Source organism: Pleurodeles waltl, chromosome 3_1 (assembly GCF_031143425.1).
Source record: "Pleurodeles waltl isolate 20211129_DDA chromosome 3_1, aPleWal1.hap1.20221129, whole genome shotgun sequence".
Classification (NCBI taxonomy): Eukaryota; Metazoa; Chordata; class Amphibia; order Caudata; family Salamandridae; genus Pleurodeles; species Pleurodeles waltl.
In genome coordinates, this window is record NC_090440.1 from 1,630,504,881 (window position 1) to 1,630,532,013 (window position 27,133).

The 27,133-nt window shown below is 47.5% G+C and overlaps 1 protein-coding gene across 1 annotated transcript in view; it reads right to left on the reverse strand.

The window, feature by feature from the left end:
* The window catches only part of FASTKD1 (FAST kinase domains 1), a 441,158-nt gene that overhangs the window by 138,619 nt on the left and 275,406 nt on the right, over positions 1-27,133 (reverse strand). Inside the window, exons 10-11 of the mRNA XM_069225290.1 lie at positions 11,570-11,698; positions 10,065-10,196 (exon numbers count right to left, since the gene is read on the reverse strand). Of these exons, the coding sequence (XP_069081391.1) occupies positions 10,065-10,196; positions 11,570-11,698 (261 nt within the window). The remainder of the gene's footprint in view (positions 1-10,064; positions 10,197-11,569; positions 11,699-27,133) is intronic.

Sequence of the window (27,133 nt, forward strand, 5' to 3'; positions counted from 1 at the left end):
CAGCTGCCTACCTCTGCGAAGGAGAAGCGCACCTCTGTCCCAAGGCTGGGGGGTGGGAGGGAAGGAGGTCTGAAGCCGGCTCGGACTCAAGGACACTAGCCTCACTAAACTTCATCAGCCAACTACCCTCCAAAGGAGGCTGGACAGTCTCATCCATGGGGTTGCTAAACCTCAGCTCCTCTCCTTCACTTTTAAAAGCCTGTTTCCCTGAAGGAAAAACAACTAAGGGATTGATCAAAAGGAGGAGGGAAGATGTCTGAGCTGGGCAGCACCAGTAGTGCCGCACCGGACTCAATCTGGCGTCAGTGCATGGTCGTCTCAGCGTAGGAGAGGGTGATCAGTTTGGCATCGACCGGGACCGCCGATGGCTGATCGAACTCCGGCGTTGCATGTGAGAACCCCGAAGGGCTGTGCACCTGAGTCAGTACAAATCCAAGTATGGATCCAGAGGCCTATCAGATGTCACGGGCGAGCCCGCCAGTGTGGAGTCAGGTAGGATACCCCTCACCTCTTTGGTGCTATAAAGCACTCTGGTAGGGGCCCGAAGATGACATGAAGGGATTTGTAATAATCCCACATCTGGGCCAGTCACCCCAGCTCCAGAGAAAGCAGGGAGGCGCGGTGTGGACTCATGCGCCGACTCCTCAACCAGAGGCTGGGAAATGGGGTGGGAAATGCAGGACTTACTTGACATAGGGGAATGCTGCAGCTTAGACCACCTGTGTTTTGAAGTCTGGCCCTTCGATGTCAAAGGTGACATACGATCGCTGGCACAGCTCCTGGGACAAACTTGTGACCGCTACCTCGACTGAAGCAAGATAGACGACAATGCGGGGCCACCACTAGATGTGCCGCCAAGATCTTCATACGTTGTTCTGCAATGCCTTCTGAGAAGGACAACAGGAGCCGCAATTCCCGCAGTCGTTGTGTTTCCCAAGGCACCAAATACAAACAGTATGAGGGTCCGTGGCTGACATCTGCCTGCTACAGGACCCACAAGGTTCGAACCCCATGGACATGAGAAAAAAACGGGGCGCACTGTTCCTTAGACAAAAAGATTTTTTGTCAAGACAGGCCGAAGGGCCTGAGGAACTCCAGATCTGTGTTGTGGCGCAGAAAGGAAGGAACTGAAGCCAGCACGTCTAAGAGGGGATTATATGGACTCAGTCGACGTCACATCCGGTGGACGACGTCGCTACGGAGTCGCACAACACCCTCTTCCGACACGTAGAGGTACTGCTGGGGAAAAAAAAATCCTGATCCAGACTGGCACCTGGGGGAGAATTCTAAGGTAAGGAATCTACAGCTAGATGTCACTATCAGTTTTTGTACATTCAAATTGTTTAATTAAAAATATGTTTCTAATTGATTCAACATTATTGCATGGTATGGAAAGGAATTATTCTCCTACTACAAATTAATGGTATTCGCAAACAGACATCACTGAGGATAAATCCAGAGAAACTGGGTGTAAAAATTGTCAATGAGCATTGGAAGAATTGTTTGAATACAGAATATTTTTGAGACAAAGAATTTTGAAGAAAGCAAGTCTTCTGAAGAAATTCAAAACGGACTTCAGATTTCACTTTAAGTTTCTGAAATTGAGCCAATTTACACATAAAGCTTTAACCCCTTCTGTGCCCAGGACGTAATGGTTACGTCCTGAGGCACAGTGCTGCTGTGCCCAGGACGTAACCATTACGTCCTGTGCACAGAGCCCAGAGGGAGCGCTAGCGCTCCCTCTGTGGGGTTCCCCCCCCACCCCCCCAAGTCAGGGATGGAAGAGGAAGCCCTTCACCTCCCACCCCTGACCCCCCCAACCCTGACCCCCCCAACCCCCCCTGTGATGTCAGCGCGCGAGCTGATTAGTCACAGGGTCTCCCCCATGGGGGAGGCCCGAGGGGCTTCAAAGGGAAGGAAATGTATTTCCTTCCCTTTGAAGTCTCTCACAGGGTTTCAAAAGCCAGATTGCTTGCAATCCGGCTTTTGAAACCCCACTAGACACCAGGGATTTTTTTTTTCTGAAACTGTCAAAAGGGAGCGACCCCTTGGGCAAGGGTCGCTCCCAGGGGGGACATTTTTTTGGGAAGGCCTTGGGGCAGAAACCTCTAGGCACCAGGGATCTTTTTTTTTTTTTGTGATGTTTTCTTTTTTTTTTCAGGTGGGGCATTATATATTTAGGCCATTTCTGCCTATTTTGATGAGGCCAATCTGCCCCAAGGGGGGCAGAAACCAGTAGACAACAGGGAGTTTTTTTTTTTTTTGCGTCAATTTCACGCAACAGGAGCGACCCCTTGGGCATTTTTTTGGGAAGGCCTTTTCTGCCCCCCCTGGGGGCAGATCGGCCTATTATTAGACCAATCAAACCTCTAGGCACCAGGGATCATTTCTTTTTTTTTTCTTTTTGTTATGTTTTCTTTAGGTCGGGAGCGACCCCTTAGGCAAGGGTCGCTCCCCTAGGGGGCAAATTATATTTAGGCCATTTCTGCCCCCCTTGGGGGCAGATTGGCCTATTTTGATGAGGCCAATCTGCCCCCAAGGGGGGCGGAAACTATTAGACACCAGGGAGTTTTTTTTTTTTTTGCGTGAATTTCACACAAGGGGAGCGACCCCTTAGGCAAGGGTCGCTCCCTGGGGGAGGGGGGAATTATTTTAGGCCATTTCTTCCTCTCTGGGGGGTAGATCAGCCTATTGGGGGTAGAACCCACTAGGCACCAGGGATTTTTTTTGTTTGTTTTGTTTTACAGATGGGGAGCGACCCCTTGGACAAGGGTCGCTCCCCTGGAGGGGCAAATTGTATTTAGGCCATTTCTGCCTGCTTTGGGGGCAGATCGGCCGATTTTAGGTCACTCTGCCCCCAAGGGGGCCAGAAACCACTAGGCACCAGGGATCTCTTTTTTGCGCCGTCACGCAAGGGGAGCGACCTTGTAGGCAAGGGTCGCTCCCCGGGGGGTGGGGGGCAAATTTATTTTAGGCCATCTCTGCCCCCCCAGGGGGGGCAGAAACCTCTAGGCGCCAGGGCAAATTTTTTTTGTGTGTTTTTTGTTGTTGTTTTTTTAGAGATGGGGAGCGACCCATCAGGCAAGGGTCACTCCCCTGGGGGGCAAATTGTATTTAGACCATTTCTGCACCCCTTGGGGGCAGATTGGCCGATTTTAGGTCAATCTGCCCCCAAGGGGGCAGAAACCACTAGGCACCGGGGATTTGTTTTTTGGCGCCAATGTCACGCAGGGGGAGCGACCCCCCCCCAGGGCCGGCTGAGCTAAAGGCCAAAATCCACAGGTAGGCACTTTGCAAAAATAACCTCTGTTTTCTGTGAAAAAATATGTTGTGTCCACGTTGTGTTTTGGGCCATTTCCTTTCGTGGGCGCTAGGCCTACCCACACAAGTGAGGTACCATTTTTATCGAGAGACTTAGGGGAACGCTGGGTGGAAGGAAATTTGTGGCTCCTCTCAGATTCCAGAACTTTCTGTCACCGAAATGGAAGGAAAAAGTGTTTTTTGGCCACATTTTGATGTTTGCAAAGGATTCTGGGTAACAGAACCTGTTCAGAGCCCCGCAAGTCACCCCATCTTGGATTCCCCTAGGTCTCTAGTTTTCAAAAATGCGCTGGTTTGCTAGGTTTCCCCAGGTGCCGGCTTAGCTAGAGGCCAAAATCCACAGGTAGGCACTGTTTTCTATGAAAAAATGGGATGTGTCCACGTGGCGCTTTGGGGCGTTTCCTGTCGCCGGCGCTAGGCCTACCCACACAAGTGAGGTATCATTTTTATCGGGAGACTTGGGGGAACGCTGGGTGAAAGGAAATTTGTGGCTCCTCTTGGATTCCAGAACTTTCTGCCACAGAAATGTGAGGGACGTGTTTTTTTAGCCAAATTTTGAGGTTTGCAAAGGATTCTGGGTAACAGAACCCTGGTCCGAGCCCCACAAGTCACTCCATCTTGGATTCCCCTAGGTCTCTAGTTTTTTTCAGAAATGCACAGGTTTGGTAGGTTTCCCTAGGTGCCGGCTGATCTAGAGGCCAAAATCTACAGGTAGGCACTTTGCAAAAAACACCTCTGTTTTCTTTAAAAATTTTTGATGTGTCCACGTTGCGCTTTGGGGCGTTTCCTGTCAGGGGCGCTAGGCCTACCCACACAAGTGAGGTATCATTTTTATCGGGAGACTTGGGGGAACATAGAATAGCAAAACAAGTGTTATTACCCCTTGTCTTTCTCTACATTTTTCCCTTCCAAATGTAAGACAGTGTTTAAAAAAGACGTCTATTTGAGAAATGCCCTGTAATTCACATGCTACTATGGGCACCCCGGAATTCAGAGATGTGCAAATAACCACTGCTTCTCAACACCTTATCTTGTGCCCATTTTGGAAATACATAGGTTTTCCTGATAGCTATTTTTTACTCTTTATATTTCAGCAAATGAATTGCTGTATACCCGGCATAGAATGAAAACCCACTGCAGGGTGCAGGTCATTTATTGGCTCTGGGTACCTACAGTTCTTGATGAACTTACAAGCCCTATATATCCCCGCAACCAGAAGAGTCCAGCAGACGTAACGGTATATTGCTTTCGAAAATCTGACATTGCAGGAAAAAGTTACAGAGTAAAACGTAGAGAAAAATTGATGTTTTTTTCACCTCAATTTCAATATTTTTATTTTTCAGTTGTTATTTTCTGTAGGAAACCCTTGTAGGATCTACACAAATTACCCCTTGCTGAATTCAGAATTTTGTCTACTTTTCAGAAATGTTGCGGTTTCTGGGATCCAGCGTTGGTTTCATGCCCATTTTTGTCACTGACTGGAAGGAGGCTGAAAGCACAAAAAATCATTAAAATGGGGTATGTCCCAGTAAAATGCCAAAATTGTGTCAAACAATTGGGTTTTCTGATTCAAGTCTGCCTGTTCCTGAAAGCAGGGCAGCTGGTGATTTTAGCACCGCAAACCCTTTGTTGATGCCCTTTTCAGGGAAAAAAACACAAGCCTTCTTCTGCAGCCCCTTTTTCCAATTTGTTTGAAAAAAAACGAACTTTTCACTGTATTTTGGCTAATTTCTTGGTCTCCTTCTGGGGAACCCACAAAGTCTGGGTACCTCTAGAATCCCTAGGATGTTGGAAAAAAAGGACGCAAATTTGGCATGGGTAGCTTGTGTGAACAAAAAGTTATGAGGGCCTAAGCGCGAACTGCTCCAAATAGCCAAAAAAAGGTTTGGCACAGGAGGGGGAAAAGGCCTGGCAGCGAAGGGGTTAAAACCTGATTTTTTTATTTATTTATTTTTTTAACACCAAGGGCATCTGCATTTCAGTCTGGATCTTCATGATCTATGGGATTCTTTAGATCCTTTACAGTCTCAGAAGGATGCAATGGAGGAGGACTTTTCCTAGTAAGTCATATTCAATCTATCAGGAATTTGTAAAGCGCACTACTCAGCCGTGAGGGTCTCAAGGAGCTGAGGAGGGGGGGAGAAAAAGGGGGGCATGAGTGCTGCTACTGCTCGAACAGATAGGTCTTGAGAAGTTTCCTGAAGGTAAGGCGGTCTTTGGTCTGGCGCAGGTGGGTGGGAAGAGCGTTCCAAGTTTTGGCGGCGAGGTGTGAGAATGATCTACCACCGGTTGTAGTTCTACAGACGCGTGGGACGGTTGCGAGGGCGGCAGAGCAGAAATGTCAGGTCGGGCGTAGAAGGAGAGCCGTCTGTTGAGGTATTATGGTCCGGCGTTGTGCAGTGCTTTGTGAGTGTGGGTGAGGAGTTTGAATGAGATTCTCTTGTTGACTGGGAGCCAGTGCATGTTTCTCAGGTGGTCTGGGATGTGGCAGTGGATGTCCAGGATGAGGCGTGCAGAGGCATTCTGGATGCATTGCAGCCTCTTCTGGAGTTTGGCTGTGGTTCCTGCGTAGAGGGCATTGCGGTAGTCCAGTTTGCTGCTTATGAGAGCTTGGTTGACTGTTCTTCTGGTTTTGGTGGGTATCCATTTGTAGATCTTCTCGGAGCATGCGGAGGGTGTTGAAGCAGGAGGAGGAGATGACATTGACTTGCTGGGTCATGGATAACGAGGAGTCCAAGATGAAACCTAGGCTGCGTGCATGGTCGGTGGGAGTTGGAGCTGCTCCGAGAGTGGCAGGCCACCAGGAGTCATCCCATGCGGAGGGAGTGGAGCTGAAGATGAGGACTTCTTCAGTCTTGTCGTAATTGAGTTTGAGGCAGCTGCTCTTCATCCATTCAGCGATTGCCTTCACTCCTTTGTGGAGGTAGGTCTTGGCAGAGTCCTTGATGAGGGAGAGGATCAGCTGGGTGTTGTCGGCATATGAAATTATGTTGAGGTTGTGGGATCGGGCAATGTTAGCAAGCGGGCCATGTAGACGCTAAAGAGGGTTGGGCTGAGGGATGAACCCTGGGGTACGCTGCAGATGATTTTGGTGGCCTCCGAGTGGAATGGGGGGAGGCTGACTCTCTGGGTTCTGCCGGTGAGATAGGAGGTGACCCAGTCCAGGCCTCTGTCGCAGATTCCTGCATTGCTGAGGTGTGAGCGTAGGGTGTGGTTGCAGACTGTGTCAAACGCGGCTGAGAGGTCCAGGAGAATGAGGGCCGCAGTTTCGCCATTGCCCAGTATGGTTCTGATGTCGTCAGTGGAGGCGATGAGGGCAGTTTCGGTACTGTGGTTGCTGCGGAATCCGGATTGGGAAGAGTCTAGGGTGCAGTTCTCCTCGAGGAAGCAGGTTAGTTGTCTGTTGACAGCCTTCTCTATGACTTTTGCCGGGAAGGGGAGCAGGAAGATAGGCCAGAAGTTCTTCCGGTCCTTTGGGTCCACCTTGGGTTTTCAGAGGAGGGCGTTGATCTCAGCGTGTTTCCAGCTCTACGGAAAGGTGGCGGACTCGAAGAAGCTGTTGATGATCTTCCGTAGTTGGGGTGCGATGACGGAGCTTGCTTTGCTGAGGATGTGGTGAGGGCAGGGTTCAGATGGAGAGCTAAAGTGGATGGTGTTCATGATTTCGATGGCGTCGTCGTTGACGGGGATCCATAAGAGCAGGAGGTTGGTCGGAGGTGAATCTGTGGTGTTGGTGGTTGCTGGGGGGAGGGAGGGGGATCTGGGTGCTGAAGCTGTTGTGGATGTCGGCAATCTTGCTGTGGAAGTAGGAGGCCTGGGAGTTGCAGAGGTCTTGGGATGGCGGGATGTCGTTGGCATTGGAGCTGGGATTGGAGAGTTCCTTCACAATGTTGAAGAGCTCCTTGTGGCTGTGTGCGTTGTTGATTCGGTCTATGAAGGTGGTTGTCTTGGCGGTTTGGATGAGTTGGTGGTGTCTGCGGATGCTGTTTATGAAGGCTGTGTGGTTGCACAGAGTCTGATCTTGGCGCCACTGTCTTTCAAGTCTTCGGCAGGTTTGCTTAGGTTCGTGGAGGTCAGCGGTAAACCAGAAGGCCTTTCTGTTGGTGCGTCTGTTGGAGGGATCCGTGACTGGGACGAGAGTATTGGCACAGGTGTTGACCCATTGCCTGAAGTTGCGAGCAGCTGCATCAGTGTTGGTGTTGTCGATGGGTGGGTTCCTGGAGAGGGTCGCGATAAGTTGGTCTTCGGTGACCTTGTTCGAACTGTAGTGGGGGATCCGTTGTGGGTGGTGGTGTGTTGTGGGTTTCTTGAAGGAGAAGTGGATGCACCGGTGGTCTGTCCAGTGGAGTTCGGTAGTGTGGCTGAAGGAGACGTGATTGCTGGCAGAAAAAATAGGGTCGGTATTGATATAAATGGTAGGGTATGGATGCATTTGTGCCAGTTGATGCATTCAGTCCCTCTTCCTCCAAATTTAAGAAGGATACATTATTTTTTATGCTTCAGGTTCTATTGCCAATGCTCTTGTGAGTAATCAAAGACACTGAACTTAATAGCAGAAAGGCATGTATCCCCACCTACAAATAAAATTGCATTGGGAGAGTCTGGCTATTTGTGCATGACAGCTTTTGAGGTGGAATGAGCAACTTACCTTTCTGCTGCGATTGATGAAACAATTATAACACACTAATGAAAAATCTTTATCATACACAGTAAAAAAAAAAAATAAGACTCTGAAATATTTGAGGCAGACAGTGAAGCTTGAAGAGCTGTAACACTTAATGTTTCAGAAGGTACAAGGTTAGAGAGTTTAAATTCAAACTTTCCTAACAAAAATACTCAAGCTCAAGTCAGTCTGGCTACCTTATTTATTAGAAATTAAGTGTTTTACCACAATTTAGTATTGTATTTATATGAAAAGGCTGTTTTGTTTCCTCTGGGGGAAAGATTGTCTAGACATTTTACTAGATTAGGGGCAAATATTCCCCACAGTTTACAGCAATGGTTCTTAACCTGTGGACCAGGGACACCAGGGGGGTCCATAGCGTTTAATCTGGGCCTGCTTAGAAAAGGAAATAATAATAAATTAACAAAGTGTGTATAAATAAAGAAGCAAAATTGAAAATTGAAAACTTTAAATAAAACGTTCAATAAATGTGAAGGCACTTGAAATTTGGTGTTAAAAATTAAGTTAGTGTCCTCAGACTGATTTGTGGAAGCAGTGCAAATACTGCACTAGGGCCGCTGCGGCGCAACTTGTCAGGAACGCGGCAGCCCGCGGGGAAAGCCGCGGCTCGGATTCAGGGTCGCGGCACTAGGCGCGGGCCATTTCTCTGGCCGCCAGTTCCAGGGTAGGCGCAGCAGGATAGGAGACCCCGAGTCGGGTATCAATCCTTGCCGCGCTCAACGAGTTCAGCGCGCGCAGCATGTTTACCTGATTAAACACATCAGGGATTCCCTGGAAACCCTCCTTGCCACCACTTCACTTTTTACACGGCCAAAAGCCATATGTCTGCACATGGCTCATCTTTATGCATGCTTTTCCCCTTCCCAGCATGCTGTTCACTTACTCTCTTCCCTGCATGCATTATTTCCCTTTTCTTAGGAGCATGTTTTCTATTCTAGTTATGATCTTTTCCCCAAACCAAGATGGTGGTTTTACTACTTCCTGTTCTCCACTTCCTGTCTAGGAGTATATAAGGGTAATCTATCTTTCTTCTCATTGCGTTGCAACACTCCTGTGGTGGTAGTCACGCTCCGGCTGGTTTCCTCTTGTGGCGCCAGTTGTTCTTGATCTGTCTTCCGTCTCCAGAATTCCTGAATTCCAGAATCTTAAGTCCTAACGTCCTTGTGTCCTCCTTCTGTTTCAGGGAATTCCTGTTGGAGGTTTTTTACCCTTTTGGGGTTTTTCCTCTGGGACTCCTTCTGGAGGGCACGGACTGTAGTGGCTTAATATTGTCAAACAGCACCGTGGCTACCGGAAGGGGTTGCCCCTACCTCGGCCAGAGCAGGACTTGCAGGAACCGGGGCCGCTCACCACCTCTCTCCAACCTCGACGGTAAGCCCAGGGTGAATCGCGACAGAATTTGGCAAAGCCCCAACCTTCCCATTAAAATGAAAAATATAATTATTTCATATTTGTTTGTGAATTAAATAAAATAATTAATCATTTGTGTATTTGTTTGATGAATGTTTCTGTATTTTTGGGAGTACTCGTATTCCAATAATGATTCAGTGGGGGTTCCCGGACCCCAATCACGCCCCAAATGCTGATCACCTCTTTATGAAGAGGTAATGTTTCAATATTTTGTATAATCCTAAAGCTTAAAAATGTAGGCTCCCTAAATGTTACTACATCCATATAGACACAAAATAGTAGGCACTGCAATTTGAAGGAAACGTTAATGCATTTAAATGCTCACGCTAAGACTCTTACTTGGTAGCATTTAAAGACATAAACCATATTTTTAGAATGTATCTTTTAATTGCATCATGTGTTATGAAACTGCCATGAATGGCTGAAGGTATAAGGCAAGACATGGACTCTCTTGGCAGCTGTGTTAGCCTTTAAGACAGACAAGTTTAACTTTATTTTTTATTTTACATGGCTGTAGTTATCCTTCATATCTTTTCCTGTACAATCACACCAGTGGAAATTTGGATACAGAAGGTAAGTACTGCAACAAAAGTAAGCTTAAGTATCCAAATCGGAAAAGATCCCAGGATTGCCTGTGTTAGTTACCCACCTTGACGCAGTTGCTGCTGGCAGTAGCGATCATGAAACCAGGGAATCTGAAACTCTGGGCACTCCAAGCAGACAGCTCTGTTGAGCTCCATCAAGCGCAATCGTATCTTCATGTTTAAGCTTAATGGCAGGGCTGAATTTGGATAAAATATAAAATAATTATTATGGTCAGTTAAATGATAGTTTAATTTCCTCAAACTCTCTCTGCAAAAATATACATTTAAGCAGTATAATTATTATTGCAGGAAAACTAAATGAGATGCTCTATCTTCAACACGTTTTTTTAAAGTTAGAGTGCTACTCTTGTATACTTGCAAACTTGCAAGTAAACTCTATTCCATTTTTATATCTAGTTGGTTTAATGCTAATAAAATTAAATGTCATTTTTCTTCAGTCTGAGAGCAAAAACAGTGTTGTGGTGTTAGTAAATGTCCTGATGGATTAAAAGCAAATGGTTGCTGCAAACCAAAGTGAGAGTCAGTTTCTGGATCCCACTCACCAACCTTATTTAGGTGCAAAAATTCACCCTTCAAAAGGAGAAAAACATTTAATTCATAGAATGAGACACTATGGGATTTTGACTTTGTTAATGTAGTTACACATTCAATTTCGCATGGGTGAAGGCAAAGGGTAAGGTGGTGGTGGTTCACTTATGTTTGCTCATAGTTCTCTGCCCTGAATATATTCAGACATTTATTGTTACATGGTCTTTAATCCCAGAATCCAAGGCAGAACCATGCAATGACCATAAAACAAGACACAAGAAGGATTACCAACTTAGTTGAAATCACAATTGGGAGATCCATGCTAAAGCCAGAATAAGGACACATTTCATTTAAAAGGAAAACAAACCTAATAGCAAATGGCAGAGTCATTCAGACCTCACAAAACTTTAGTTTGAGAGCTGGACCTCTGCATATGTGACAGTACAAAGGACAAAGTGTTGCCAGACACTGGATAACACAACATATAATCTGCAACTTTGCAATCTGCAAAAACCTTCATAGCTGCATTTTTCTCTAGTTGCACATCTTTATAATTTTACAGTTGTATTGGAGGTATATTTGTATTCTTTGTGCAGCAGATTCATCTTGGCACATCAGTAGTCTATTGTGTCTTGCTTAATCGTTACTGGGTCAGGAGAGTAGAGGTCAAAGCATCAATCCATTTGACCTCTAAGTGGAAGACAAAAGGTGGACTTCAGCACTGAGTGGCAATAGAAAGAATCCTGTTCACCTTCCTCATCAGAATAGTTCACCCTGACTCCATGCTACTGTGAGCTGCCGAACCCTAACATGATTAGGTGAAGAAATTGAGAAACATAAGAACATAGAAAACTTGCAAAATAACATATTAACCTGGTTCTGGAGGCTATTGCAAACACAAGTTGCATCTTTTCCTTCAACTTAAAATTAAACACAATATTTAAATAAAAACTAAAAACAGGCTTGACTTTATGGGCTAAATTCAAGACAGACATGGCAAAAAAATAATTTAAACACATACTTTCAAGCTGAGTGTCCAACTTGGCTAGGAAGTTGATGTGAAATATTTCCTTGATTAGCTCCTCTGGGAAGTACTCTGCAACTGCCAAGGAGTAACCAAGCAGAACCAGGAGATGAGGATCAAGTGAACCTTGAAAATGAAATAAATAAAAAACAGGATACCCAAACATTATACATGTCTTTAAATACTGCAATTGTATTGGTAAAACGATTAAACAGGTCACCTCAGCACTATCCATTGGCACTGATAAAAACATATGCAAGCTGCGCTGTAGACAGGTGCTTTCATTCTTGAACCACACTGCAATCTTCAATATCATCTCCAGATATTTCCTTAGCTTACAGCTGTGGCTAGAACTGTGATCAGTTTAAAAAAAAAAAGATTTGATGAGTCACTAATATACTATTCTTCATAGATTCACATGTATGTTAAAATCATTCCACAACCTTACGTAACCCCTCCCCATCCCATAACGAAGGGAAAGTAATTCAAATAATTTATTGTCTGCAGGTTAAAGCAATAAGGCGATTAGTACCACCCCCTCAAACATAGGGTGTTCTCCCTTGCGGTCCTATAATAGGTGTGGCTTGCAAATGGTGCTATCTGACTGGCTAAGCACTGTCCTATCCATGCTGATACAAAGGCCAAGATTATCCCAAAATGCTTTCGAAATAAAGCCCAGCGTGCCATTAAACTTTAACAAATTATAAAAATTACTACAATCTAAAACTCATTGGAATGCAAGATGCCATTAGAGACGTTTGTGTTTAAGAAACAATGACAGAATTATATAACTTGGCTGGTACTTTCTTAAGCACACTTCCTCGGATTTCCAGCTTCTCTCACTGTCTCACTATTTCCTTTTTAATTCCTTTCACTAGGGCGTCCGACTCCTAATAAGAAAGTGTACTTGCATTGCCCTTAAAAGAAAAACTGCAGCAGCACTTTGAGTTGCTATTCCATATTTGTCCAATAATGTAAGTAGTGGTGGCAGACAGGCATGTCCTCTTTGGGCCATCTTTATCCATGAAATTAGATTCGTTCAATACATGCAGCAGAGAAATCCACCTTCATGAAGCACTTGCTGCACTTAATCCTCTACTGGGTCAATATAAATCAGTCTTGCACTCCAATAGGAGATTTCTGCAAGGTACATTCTCTATTTATTTATTTCTTCCTCACCTCTTCTTACTCCTTCAGCTTCTACCCTGGTTTTTCTGCCAACACTGTGACCCACCATTTCCTCTTGGGCAAAGCTCTAATTTTGGGGCATAATGCTCCTACATAAATTATTTGTTGTATCCAAAATGTAAACTCATGGCGGGACCTCAAATTTGAGGGCCACATAGGACGAAGAACCTTTAGGTCTGACAGAGACTTTGATTAGCCGCTACACTCTAGTCATTAAAAGCATTCGAAACATTTACAATACTCTATTATTTCTCTACACTATGTTGGTCCTTTAGTTTTTGTTAATCATTTTTTAGTTTTTTTAGGTTTGGTTGTGTTATTCCAGGCTAAGGTCAGTCAGGTACAACCATCTTGAGCATCACAATATTTGGTTATTTTCAGCTTTTCTCCTCTTTCCATCCTTAGAGGAAATGGGGATTTGGGGGAAGGCAGGGGTTTATAGGTTTAGAAGTAATGAAGTTTCACTCAAGCTTGAGAAACAGGTCTGCATTACCCCACAACCTCTAAAGCTTTTACTTGGTAGCAGTATCTGACTTTCAGAGTGTACAGTGAATTAAATGTTTTATTTCAGTCTATCATTAAACCGATCTACCACTATGCACAAGAGGGAAGATGGTGGTTCCTGAGAGAGTATGGTGAAGAAAGGAAACAATGAAGACTGACTCCACTTTAGTATGAGCTCTGACCCATACCTGCCTCGGTCCAAGTTAGTCACTTAAGAAAAATGCTAAAACAATGTCTGAAAACCAGATGAGCTGTATGTTGAGTGGAAAATCATTATAGGTGATGCTACTGCTTGAAATAAAGTTGTACTCTTGAGTTTATCGATTCCATAAACTCCTACATTAAGTGAGAGTAAACTGAAAAAAAACTCAAGGGCGAGCTCCGTCGTTAACATATTATGGGTCATGGCATGGAATTATTTCAAATGCTCTATATGATGTATCATTAATGTATTCCAATGCCTATTCGGACCTCATGTATTTTTCTCAAAGGAGTGATGATATATTGTATAAAATATTTATGCAACACCATAGCCAAACATTGTACAGAAATAGCATAATGAGCTGTTCAGAGCAGGAAAGATTTCACCTTACCCCCATGCAGATACTGTTAATAATTGTAAACATGTGAATTCAAAATCACAACAATCATGTTCAGAATTATGGAACAGTCATTTTTAGGTTGAGTGCGCAAGCGCTCTGATGTGCTGTAATCTATCTGGGCTTTTAACCATGCCCATCACTATTACTCGTTCATGGGCTTGCCTTTCAAAAACCATTTATCATTGGTAAATGCTTTAAGTTTGGGGCAGTTTTGTAACCACCTTGGCCATCGACCATGTTACATGGATAATTGCACTTTTGCCCATACGTCTGACTGCAAGCAAACTTCTTTTTTCCTTTTGTGTCTCTCCTTCGCTATCATACTCTTGGCGGCCACAGAGCATTGAATCAGCTTCCTTGTGTCAACTGTTTTACTTTTCATTGTCAATTTATGGAAGAAAAGTCCAGTTAGGAATTTTCCACATGAATAGCTCTAACTCGAGCAAATGTGAGACCCATTCCATTGCACAAATTTTATCTATCCCCCAGGGGAGGTGGTGGTTCCTGGGGCAGTGGGGAGGCTGTCGGGCTCCCCCCCCGATACACAAATAAAGCATTTTGCCCTGGGGAAGTGGTGGTCCTCATGGGCCACATCCCCAGAGTTTTCCGAGATTTAAAAAGAAAAATGCTTTTTAACCCTGGGTGGCTGCCTCTGGGTCCCAAGCACCATAGCTAAAGTGTCGGGCGACTCTGGCCCCTTTTCTTATTTTTTTATTTTTATTTTTCACTTTTTTTCTGGGACTCGGCTGAAGTCAAGTCCCAAGATGGCAGCCAACACTTCCTTGTTTAAGTGTTGGTAGCCAAGCATGGGGACAATTGGATCCGTGTCCCTAGATATCTATCTTTTTAGGGTCGAGCCTGCTTTGCATGCGCTCGCGCATGTGTAAAGCAGGGAGACTCTTTAGTATTTAGAAAAGGGCTCCGAGCCCTGTCAACTTCACGTCAGTGCTTTTTATTGGTTCGTGGGCTTCCCTAATTAAATCGGCTTGCTTTCATTAGTCAAAGGCAAGCATATGTCATGCCTTTTCCAGTGGCAAGCCCTCCTCGAACGCAGCGACCAAGTACAGAAAACATGCGAGGCTCGCTGTTTTCCATCAGGCTCGTGGACTTTTTTTTAAAACTAATTTACGAGCCTGATCTCGCTTGGCAGAAGTCGAGCGCTTTACCTACTTGATTTCACTTTTTTGGGTTACGTGCATAAATGCACTTTTGCCCGATAGGTGAAAAGTCGGGTTAGGAGTTTACAACGCGATCGGCTCTAACACGAGCAAACGCGATACCCGATGCATTGTAAATGCTTGTTTTAAACTATAATTTCTCCTAAACCACTGAACGGATTTACACCAAATCAGGAAATGCCTGCTTTCTGGACAAAGCGCTAGCTTTCTGCCAAATTTGGTGTAATTCTGTCCAGTAGTGTGGGCTACAGTCATGTTCAAAATCCCTATGGGAAAATGAATGGGGAAAATTAGTTTTACTGCCCCCTCTTTTCTTGGCCCCCACTTGAGGGATCACTCCGAAACTTTCAAAACAGCAGCTAAACTGAGCAAAGTATACATTTTGAAACTTTCGTGAAGACGCTGCATGTGGCGTCAAAGCTACTGGCCAAACAAAAAACACTCTTCCTATGGAAACTAGGTCCTAACTATAACTACCTACTGGATATGCTATTTACACTGTAAGCATCTGTTGACGGCATCTACTGTTGGCCTCGGACATTCACAAGTAGATAGACATGCTTATCATACGACTGTATAGCAGTACCTTCCAAGCTGTGGTGGATAGCTTGTGGATGCAACAGATGTGTAGAATAATGTCCTTAACCGGGTTCCAGATTGAGCCTCTGAAGGGGTTGCAGGTGGAATTTGGTGGCATATATATATATATATATATATATATATATATATTATATATCTATAGTAAAGCCCAATGGATGAACTAAGCACACCGCTACTTGCCTGTGCGTGAGGCACTGCAGCCTGCTGCTGCTCTTGAACAGCCAGTCATCAAGGTAGGAAAAGATGTGGATTCCCTCCTGTCGAGATGCACCGCCACCTCTGCCAGATACTTTGTAAACACTACTCAGGCTGTTCTGATATGATGTAGCAGTTGAGGGGCCTATGTTGCAGTGGTACGGCCTCTATGGCCACCATTTGTAGAAGTGTACGCCGCTTCTTCGAAGAGAGCTGCTTGTAGCTCAGCCTCGGTGACCATGGTCGTGCTGTGCAACAGCTAGTACCTATGTGTCGGATGTGATTTCCTGCCAATGGTGGAGGAAATAGTGTAATGTACACTGAACGTTGATGTAGGATTGGGGAGGATGCAGGGCATGTCACTGTTTGTCTCTTGTTGGAGCCCCTTTAGCCTCTATCCCCATTATTCCCTCTATAGCACCCCTCTACTCTATTCTCTGCTGACTTGATGGTGGTAATCCTTCTACTGCCTCTGGTATGAATCGGGTTGCTCAGGAGGGGTAGTTTCGCCCCCCCCTTGGTTGGTGCCTCCAAAAAGAGCACCTAAATGATGCGTCTGGAAACCTCCCAAGGATTTCGCTGTTTCCACATCATTTTTTATCTTTTCAAGCATCTCTTAAACCTGTGGCAGTGAAAAGGTGCTCCCCTTTAAATGAGAGGTTGATGAGATGCTGCTGCACCTCAGGTTTAAAAAAAGGAGAGAAAGGGGGGCGTGGCTTGGGGCGTCAAGATGGCGGTCAAACTCAGAGTGCTCTGGACCCCTCCGTCATCCGCCCGTAAAAGCCCCAACTTTCATCTGAGATGATCGCCCCACTCCACCCCCTCCCACCGGAGGTGCAGCGAAGGAGATGCCTGTGGTAGCTGGAAGACCCGGAGGGCAGCAGGGGCATTGGCCACAGGTTCGGGCCAGCCCATGACACCTGGTTGGGGCACAGGCCAGAGGAGGCAGTTCCTGCACAAGCGGTCCTGACCATAAGTGGCAGCCCGGAGAGAAGAGTAAGCCCGGTGGACATGGAGAGCGGGGAAGGTGCCCTGGCGAAAGAGACAACTGGTGGAGCAGGAGCACAGGCAGCGTGCTCCGCCTGAAGCCTGAGGTGGGTGGAGGCGCACCATAGGCCCGTCAGCCTGAAGAGATCAGCCTAGGCCACGACGGTGGGAGTGTCTGCCAGGCCCGGGTTTCTCTGGGCCCCTGGAGAAACGGCGGGGCAGCAGTGCACGCGGCCCAGGTACCAGGAGGTCGGATGGAGTGAGGAAGGCCTGGAAGAGGTGGCGGACCCCAGAGGCAATCCAATTGAGGAGGCCTTGCGTAAAACGACTGGTGCACCACCGTCTGAAGCATGAGGTGAGCGGGGGCACGGCTGGGGCTGGCGCAGGCCAGGGAGAAGGGCTTGGTTGCAGTAGATTTTGGGATCTGGTGTCAGCAGCGGAGCAGTGCCTGCTGAGGCCTGGAGGTCAGCAGACCTCCAGGGCCCTGGAGCAGAGGAGCGAGGCCTGGGTCCCCCTCCCATGAGGGGAACGCGGAGAAGCAGTCAAGGTCTGGGCGGGGCTGTGAGATGGGCACGGGCTGCAGCAGAAACCCCACTGACTGGTGCCTGGAGTGAGGTGTGACTGGGGGACCCTTGGACAACCAGGCCCTTCTCGAGCCCAGAACGAGAACCTGGATTTGGATTGTGGCAGGTAGCGATCCGAACCAATGGCAAGAGGTGCCGGACTGAGATGGAGTGTGCCCACGCCTGAAAGAGTTGGCAGGCAGGGAGACTGCCTGGAGGAGGTGAAAGAGCCAACCCACCCTGCTGAGATACCACAGGCGCGCAGAAGAGAGATAGGTGTGACCGAAGGTGAGGCTGAGAATCGGACCGCACACCGTGTGGACAGGGTTGCCCGATAAACAGACCGGAGTGATCAAGAGAGATACTGAGATTTGGACGACCCCTGGCAAAATAATCTATGTGAGGGGTGAAGTGTTGGGGAGCCAGGTGGCTAACCCTGGCGCTTGGCCTACACCCTCGAGAAGTTGATGGTCTTCAAGTAAAAGAGAAGAGGGGTTGTTGGAGTGTTTTTGATCCCCTATCAGCCCTACTATGGGGAAGGATAAAGATGGTAAACAACCCCTGCATCGCAACAGCGCATTGACCAATATGCCACCCACTCAAACCCCCAGGGGTGCGGTGCCTCGACCTCTGGGACTCCGGCAGTGGAGGGACTGGACTCTATCCTCCAAGCGATTCAATCCTCGCAACAAGCAGTTGAGATCAAAATTGGCAAAGTCCGTGAGGATGTTGGCCTGTTCCGGCAGGTCCTCTGGACGGCACTAGGCCATATCAAGGAAGCAGAAGACCGCGTCTCCACAATTGAGGATGAAATAATAGACTTTAAATCCAAGGTAGCTCAGTTGCTGACACGCACAGGAGAACTCCATCAGAGCCAAAGATGCTGAAACCGTTCCCGGCGTAACAATTTGCGATTTGTAGGATTTCCAGAATACGCTGAGGAGAACCGGGCAGCCGAGTTCTTGGAGGTGTGGCTCTGAATTTGGCTGATGGCGTCAAAACTGTCCCCTTGGTTTGCGATTGAGCGAGCCCACAGATCACTGGCGCCCAAACCTCTGCCAGGTGGGCAAAGGAGACCGATCATTGTCAGATTCTTGCATTTCAGAGATCGAGATACCATCCTCAGAGAAGCGAGAAAGCAATCTAATGTCCAGTGGGAGAACCACAAAATCCTGATCTTTCCAGATTACACAAGGGAGGTACAGAACAAACGGCTCTTGTACGAAGCTTTTAAGCAGAAACTGAGAGCAATGCAACTGTCATATATGCTGCTATTCCCTGAACGCCTCAAGATCCTTCTTTTTTGATACACCAGAAACTGCATGGGATTGGCTCACTGAAGAGCACCAGGTTGCCAGATGGGAGCCCCCCCTTGATTAGAGGGGCTCTCGGTCACTCAGACGGTATGACTCCTTGAGTGTGAAGCGTAGGTGGGGACGCACAAGGTCTCGCCGCAGGGAACAAAGTACAGAGCCAAGACTATCCGAGACTGGCCCTGAGGGACCCCTGACTCATTTGAAACCAATTGAAAAAGCCCGCTTGGAGAAGGAGCAGGACTTGATGATGCCAGAGGATGACCGCCTTAGCCAAACTCCCTCTCTAACCTGAAACAGCACAAACGTTGCTCCTGAGAAGCTACGAGGTGCTGAGGGGAGAATTCAAGGCCACTATCAGAAGTGGGATAGGTGCATCTATGGAGGGGTCCATCACTCCACACCTAATACAGACACTTTTGTTTGGGGGTCTCTGTTATGTTCTTTGGTGACAGATGCTTCAGGGATGGAAGTATGGAGTAGGGGGCAGCTGGGGGTTTGAGGGAACTGGTTTTAAAGTTTTGTTCTTGCTGTGTTTTAGCTATGTTAAAATTTTCCACATGGTCACATCACGCCCCTAGATCCACATCACGAGCATGACCCTCTGGGGGGGGGGGGACTTCCCATCCATGCCCACCCCCCTCTCTGGGACGCCCACACGCACAAAGTCCTAAAGGCATACACATACTGTTTCCTTACACGCTTCTGGGCTTCTTAACAAGGCCCTATTGTGGAACATTGATGGACTCCTAGACAAGATTAAGAGATCTGTGGTTTTTGGCGCCCTTCGCTGCTTTGCCCCCTCAGTAATATTGCTCCAGGAAACGCACCTTTTGGGCGCACACTGCCCAATGCTATCACACGGTGGCTATAATAAAATATACCATGAGGGTTTCACTAGAGGCTCTAGGGGAGTGGCAATTCTTATACACCGCTCAGCACCCATTGTGATCACTGCAACCAAGAGAGACCCACAGGGCTGTTACATTGCTGTATCAGGCATGCTCAGCGGCCAATCAGTTAACCTCCTGAGTGTACCCCCCCCCCCCGGGTCCCTCACACACTTTCTAGTGACCCTCCAAGAGATGGTGGTGCAACTTTCCCCAGGCTTGACACTCCTGGGTGGTGACTTCAACGCTGACCTGAGCCCAGAGATTGACACCACCAGAACACCCTCGGTGACCCGGACTGCCCAGGCCAAGCAGCTATTCAATTGATCAGAAGGGTTGGATCTCTGACGTGTAGCGGGTTTGGCACCCCAGAATGCGGCAAAACATGCATACATCAGTGGCGCATCACACGCATGCAAGAATAGACTTCCTCTTCATGCCAGCTTCTGATGTCCTTTGGGTCGGGCATGCAGAGATACTCCTGTATGGAATTTCAGATCACGCACCACTTCTGGTGCAGATGAATGACCCTGGCAAGGCTCAGCACCCTATGTGGCGACTAAATGCCTTGTACCTTCAAAATGCAACCTATGTCCAGGCCCAGAGAAAAGAAGTCACACACTATTTTGCGCACAATACTGGCTCTGTGCACTCGGCAGGTATACCGTGGGCTGCCTGCAAAGCCACCCTCCGAGGGCATACCAGGCATCTCCTCCGGGTGTGGAAACGGGCGAAGAACCAGCAGGTGGCAAACCTTGAGGCCTAGGCACTACGTCTTGAAATGCAACTCTCCTCTACTAATCACGCGGCCACCACCAGGCACAGATTGATTTGAGAGGAAATCCATCATCTCACACTTTAATCCGCCAAGCACATGTGGCATGCCTCAGTGGCGTGCATATATGGATGGGCGATAAGAAGGGTAAGCTACTGCACTGGCTGGCATCCTGGCCCTTTCTTGGTAGAATTGTCCCTGAAATAATTGACAACTCCAGTGTCCATTGCAAACCGCTCCACGATATTGCTCAGGGGTTTGTCAAGTACTATGCCGGACTTTATGCAGAACAGATGCAGCCCCTATCGGAGCTGGAGGCTCCCCTGTTGTGCGATATATCCTTTCCTAGCATCTCGGTTACAGGGAGAGAGGAATATGCAAGCCTATAGCTTTGGAGGACATTGGGGAGGCGGTGATGGCCTTGGCCATGGGCAAAACCCCAGGCCCAGACAGATTTCCGGCAGAGCTCTACCGCAAGTGCAGTGACCTCTTGGCCCCCCCACCTGTTGAACATGTATGCTGAAGCCGAGCGGACCGGGAGCTTACCCCTGGACCTCGATCGGGCCACCATTGTAGTGATACCGAAGTCCCAGACGCCCTCGACTTCCTGTGCAGCCTACTGCCCCATCTCACTCCTTAACACTAAAATACTAATTCTTTCCACAATACTGGCTAGTAGCTTGAAAAAGGTACTGCCCTCCCTGCTCCATCCGAACCAATGTGAATTCATGCTGGGTAGACTTATCAGGCACTGCCTTAGGCGGCTTCATGCAACGTTGGCCCATCGCCAATCTTCACCCCGCATCTAGCGCTACTCCTCATAGACTTTGAGACAGCATTTGATACAGTGAACTGGTCGTATCTCTCCCAAGTGCTCATAAAGGCGGGGACTGGCCCTAGGTTTTGAGGGCTAGTGCAACTTCTCTACTCTAACCGGACTGCTCGAGTGCAGGTCAACGGGTGATCTCGGCCCCCTTCCACATCCGTCATGGAACCAGTCAGAAATGCCCACTGTCCCTGCTTCTTTTTGCCCTAGCGATTGATCCACTAGCGAAGATCATAAGGGATGACCTGAGAAAACACAAATGATGGATGGATTGCGGAACCAATCAAAATTTCACCCCCTGTCACAGATCTGGGTTTAATCCATCAATTCTTTTGCTCACCATGCCACCCCAATTTGGACCCAGACATATGCAAATCAGTCTTGACCCTGTTCCCCTGGGGAACAGTCCAACCCGAACTGCCAGGCCAGGTCCTCCCTGGACCGGAACCAAGCATCCTGGGACCAGTTTCAGGGGATCAGCCTTCATCAGCCAGGCTAGCCTGAATCCAGTAGTACAGTGAGCCCAGGACCCACGTCTGGGCATACCCGGTGCACTTATGGTGACAAAAGCAAACAAACACAAATGATGGACGGAATGTGGAACCAATCAAACATTCATCCCAGTCACAGATCTGTGTTTAATCCATCAATTCTTTTGCTCAACATGCCACCCCAGTTTGGACTCAGCCGTATGCAAATCAGTCTTGACCCTGATCCCCATGGGAACAATCCAGACTGAACATAAGGGGAGACCCGATCATCAGGGGGTGGGCTTGGCCAACAGGATGGGAAGACCGCATCACTTTGTATGCAGATGACATACTCCTTTATCTATCTGCCCCAGCCAGTAGTGAGCCCCGGTGTCTGTAGTTCAGGGAAGATCTCAAAAGGTGGCAGGCCCTACCCCTTAATGTCCTGGGAAGAACTGCGCTGTATAAAATGATGATCCTACCCTGCTTTCTTTATCTTCTCCAGAACTACCCCTACCAGCTCCCCAATGGATGGTTTTGTGAAATGGTTGCAATAGTGCGACAATTTTTATGGCATACCTCCCACCCAAGACTCCACTTCACACTTGCCAAAGGGATGTCCGGGGGTGGGAGGGACTTGGAATGTCCAATTTATATCTTTATTATCTGGCTATGCAGCTCCTCGTGATTAATGATTGGCTGGTGGGCGGGTGGTCAGACCCAGCATATCTTTGGCTTCCCCAAACTGTTTGAATTGCTGTATGATGCCCCCTCCCGCGAGAGATTTCTGAAATGACAAGAATGGTATTTATAGGATGCAGGGCAGCACAGAGGGACAGGGTGGTGGTCAAGCCTCACCCAGCAAACCCCACTGTGGCGGGGAGCGTGGCGTCTCTGCACTGGAGGGGTTCCACAAGTGGGAAAATATAGGTATTTCCCTGCTGGGGGGATGTCTGGAGGGGTTCACACATGCTGTCCTTGCAAGAACTTCAGGAGCAGTATTCACTCTCCAAAACCCAATTTTATAAATACTTGCAGCTGCGGCATGCATTGGGAGCCCACTTCCAGGCTGGTACGGTCCTCCCTGAATTTAGTCCACTGGAGGCGAAAATCCTGATGGGTGGCTTGGGCAGATGTGGGGTGTCCCAGATTGATCGTACCTTGGTTACCAACACAGCAAAGCCGTTAGCGAGCCTCCCGAAGGGATGGGAGGATTGGCTGGGTCCGTTGGAGGAGGAGGATTGGCGCGATGCTTTGATGGTGCCCAAGGGTCTAACTATAACTACCCGCCTCTGGCTGGTGCAGACATATTATTTGCATACTGCATACCTTACCCCTGACAGATGAATAGAGCTGGTCTCCCACCGCATGCTAACTGTCCCAGCTGCTCTTGTCCCAACACAGACTTTTATCATATGGTGTGGGCCTGTCCACGCATAGCGGCATACTGGCGAGGAGCTCTCTAGGGTGCTGGCAATATGCGTTGAAATGGCCCGCTACCAGTCCTTTTGGGTGTCCTAGAAGGAATAGGAAATAGCAGGGCGGATTGTACCTTCCCGGGGATGGCATGTCTGGTGGCCAAGTGTGACACAGCCACCAACTGGAACGCAGAGGCAGCGCCAACGCTTGCCCGAGGGAGGCAAGGAGTGGACTGGTGTGCCCAGTAGGGGAAATTAGTATGAGACATGAGGGTGCCCACATACGTATAACAAAGTGTGGGGGAAATAGAGAGGGACAATGTGATGTTCATTAAGGAGTAGTCCTAAAATATGGTATGTCTAAGCTAATGTATCCGCAGACAAACTAATGTATTAGTGATATGCTCGATTGAAGCCCACTGGGAAAACTGCAATTGTATAATGTTATGGGCCTGTGGTGCAGATGTGACCTGTTGTTATCACGTTGACGCAATGAAAATCAATAAAATGGTTTATCAAAAAATAAAGGAGAGGAAGAGCAAGGCTTGGCGTTTAAGTATGATGCTGGTGTTGATTCCTCTGGAGGCTTTACCAACTGCATCCAACGCACAACAGATGTTGGCAGAGGAGACTATTTTGGTCTCTGACCCATTCTCTTCTCCTCTCTTCCAGAGTTGTTCCAGGAGATGTTTAAGGAGTTTCTCTATCTTCTCCCATTGTGCCCTATCATGTCTTGATAGGCGAACAACCAAAATGGTTATACAGCAATAAGTAGCTGCCCCCACCACCACACTCTTGCCCAAACCAAATATATTTTTACTCTCCTTATCTGGAGGAGGGGCATTGCCAGTTCCTAGGGTTGAAACATGCTTGTGGGCAGTGTGGTCAAGCACAGAGTCTGGAGAGACAGGTCACCTAATATATGCAGGATCACTGGGGGAGGGTTTGAATTTGTTTTCCACCCTGGTGTGACTACTTTGGCCTTGACAGCCTCTCTAAAATTCTCAAGGGAAGACTTCTGAATCCTCTTCAGCACAGGGAGGAAGGAGGCTGAGCATTTTCATTTTGAGGAAACTGTCTTCCTCTTGTACTACATGCATGTCCCCTTTTTGATATACAGCTCAGCTGCTGAATCACCTCAAGATACATAGCTGTCATCAGCAGATGAAGATCTTAATGGATATTGGTCTAGGTTAGGGTTTTCTGGGGGATCTATGTTGTAGTCAGCCCATGGGGGTCATCAGTGGGCCCCTCCCTTATTGGCTGGTCATAAGGCTTATAAGGTTCGTAGGGACTGCCCTGAGGACAGCATGGGTTGGAAAACCCCTGCGGAGTGTCTGGCACAGACAGAGGTGGATGGGTGGGTAGTGAGCGTGCAGGGAGAGTGGAAGGAGTATATGAAAGAGGGGCAGGGATGGTTTCAGCATCTCGGTGACTCTTAGGGAGAGGTTCTTGGGAAGAAGACATAAAAACGGGCTCTTCCCTGAAACTAAGATTCCACTTGTGAGGTACTAGCTCGGAAGTGGGTGGGTGCGTGAATGAGATCTCACCAGAGAGCGGATGAATGAAGAGGTGTAGTTGCCTAGAGTCCAATTCTTGTTGCAGTCTCTCCAATATTGGGGCCTCAAAGTCGTCACTGGAGGGCGGAGACAGACTTGTGTTCATCCTTCTTCCTGGGACCTCAGTGAGGTTTTGAAGTGAATTACTGCTTCAGTGACCAAGCAAGTCTCAGCATCAGTAGTGACTTGGGTGCCGATGAAGGCGTTGATGATAGCACCAGCCTGTGGGTGCCGATCATGTTACCAACATCGCAAAAAGTATTCAAAGGCTGAAGCACACCACCGGAACTGTGAACATCTTTGATCGTGTTCGAACAGAGGACTAAAGAAAGCTCTATCAAGACGCTAAATTGCCACATACAACCACTCCACTATTTGAACATGCCCAATTCTCAAGTAGTCCGATATTATCCTACAACACTATACCATTACAATATTTGTATGAGAATATTTATTTTGAACATGTGCCAAATCTTTGCTACTGTGGTGTTTTAAGCCATTCTCTGTAAAAACAAGTATTCGTACCCTATTAACTTTTGTATTTATGTATGTACTGTCAACAGGTTCTCATCACAGCCTCACTCCATCATGAAGCGCTCAGACGTCGACTTGATGTGTGCTAAGCAAAACCGCAAATAAGTAATCAATTCCCCTCAGGTTAAAGATCGCTCCGAGGGAGGTGGGTTGAAAATGTCAGTGGATTACTGGGACACATAATTCTACTGCTTGCTTTTGGAGACGCAGTGGAGGCGCAACATCAGCATTCACTTTACCAGGGTGTACCATCACACAGGTCCCAAGGGGCTCAGGTTAGTTTGCTTTGATATGGGACTTTAACTTTTCCCTACAGAGCGAGATCTCAAAAAGAGTTTAGATTGTAAATTGACCACATTAGTTATTTTTAGGTTTCCCATGTGCAAAGGAAGTGCCCTATCATTTTTTTAAAACCATAAAAAAAAACTAAAATGTTTCCTGCATGGTCTGCTTTCTCCAAGGCCTAGCTTTTACGTCACAGCAATAACAGGGCATAAAGATTGCTATCCTCCGACGTCCGTATTTGTTCTCCATTTAAAATTCGACATGCGAACTGTAAACAAAAAACAAGATGACCCCACAATACCACTTGGTACGAGCATAATTGTGCCCCTTCCGTAAATTACTTACTGGGAGGTAGTGCCTGTATGGATTTGTCTGGGAATCCGACTATAGTCGTTGAGTTTGGGCCCACAGGAGCAGCAGGACGGGCAGGATGGAGGAGTGCGTAGGGACAACAGAAAACGCAGCAGAAGGAAAGGGGTGCGGGGAGAAACCAACATCTTCGCTCTTAGTGCCGCAAAGCAAAACAGGTCCGGTTCGGTATCAGTCTGACTGCATCATCATCGCCTCTCCACCAGGAGGTGGAAGGGGGCAGAGGGAACGTAAAGGGTTCAACCTGCAGCAAAATCAGTACTGGAGCATTCCACCGTCCCCTACCAGCTTTAGGGAGGTACTGACAAAGAGATGGGACTAATCCGACACACGCCCCTAAGGTGTGCACTATGTAGTGTCGCTGGCCAGTGACGTAACCGGCCAGCCGACACTGTGAGATATGGGGGTGTTTGGGGTTATGCAATTTACTGTTTGTGGAATACCCGGATGTTCCGAGGGATTCCACCTCTTTGCGTGTTGTGTGTGGTTTGCTCCGTGGCCTCCGGCCTGGAGCTATAAAAATAAAGAGAGGCGTGGTCTGTGAGGGAGTCGCTGCGCTACGAGCACAGGGACACCGTGCTTTTGGGAGTTGTCACAACGAAGGCCCAACCTGACCACGCCGGCCTTTGTGAATATTCCGGAGTTGCGTGAGTTATTCCTTGCTCATACGCACCTCTCGCTCATCGTGTGTTGTAGCTCTTATAAAAGCTACAACACAACAAATTGGCGACGAGGGTGTGTGGACCCTCGCCCCTGGCTGTGCTCCGCAGCGGCCACGTGCACGACGCGGTGCTCGCGCGGCGGAGGTACGGTCTCAAGTAAAAAAAAAAAAAAAAAAAAAAGACAAACAAATAGAGCGCCGCCCGCCTAACACGTGGTGCTCGTGCCGGCTCTATTTGTGTTATAATCATCGCGTCAGGAGACAGAGCGGCGGCCCTGCATGACATCGTGCTCGTACCGGCTCTGATCATCATTCTAAAGGGATGTAAGTGTGGAACTTAGATCACGACTGCAATGGCAGCATTTGCCAAGGACCAGAGACCCCCCTCTAAGCTTTAATAAGGATTTTTTTTTGTTGTTGGTTGTCAAAAAATAATAAAAATAAAATAAAAGAGGAAATTTTAAAAAAAGCAGACTACAACAAGGTTTTTTTTTCTCCTCATCTCTGTGCAGATAGGGGAGTGTTGGAGGCACAGAAGAACACAACTGTGCTCACCACAAACACAAATACATCTGGTGCCTACATGGTAGGATTAAACCCAACTAGCCACAATGTCCCCAATACCTCCGGTCGAACCATTCATT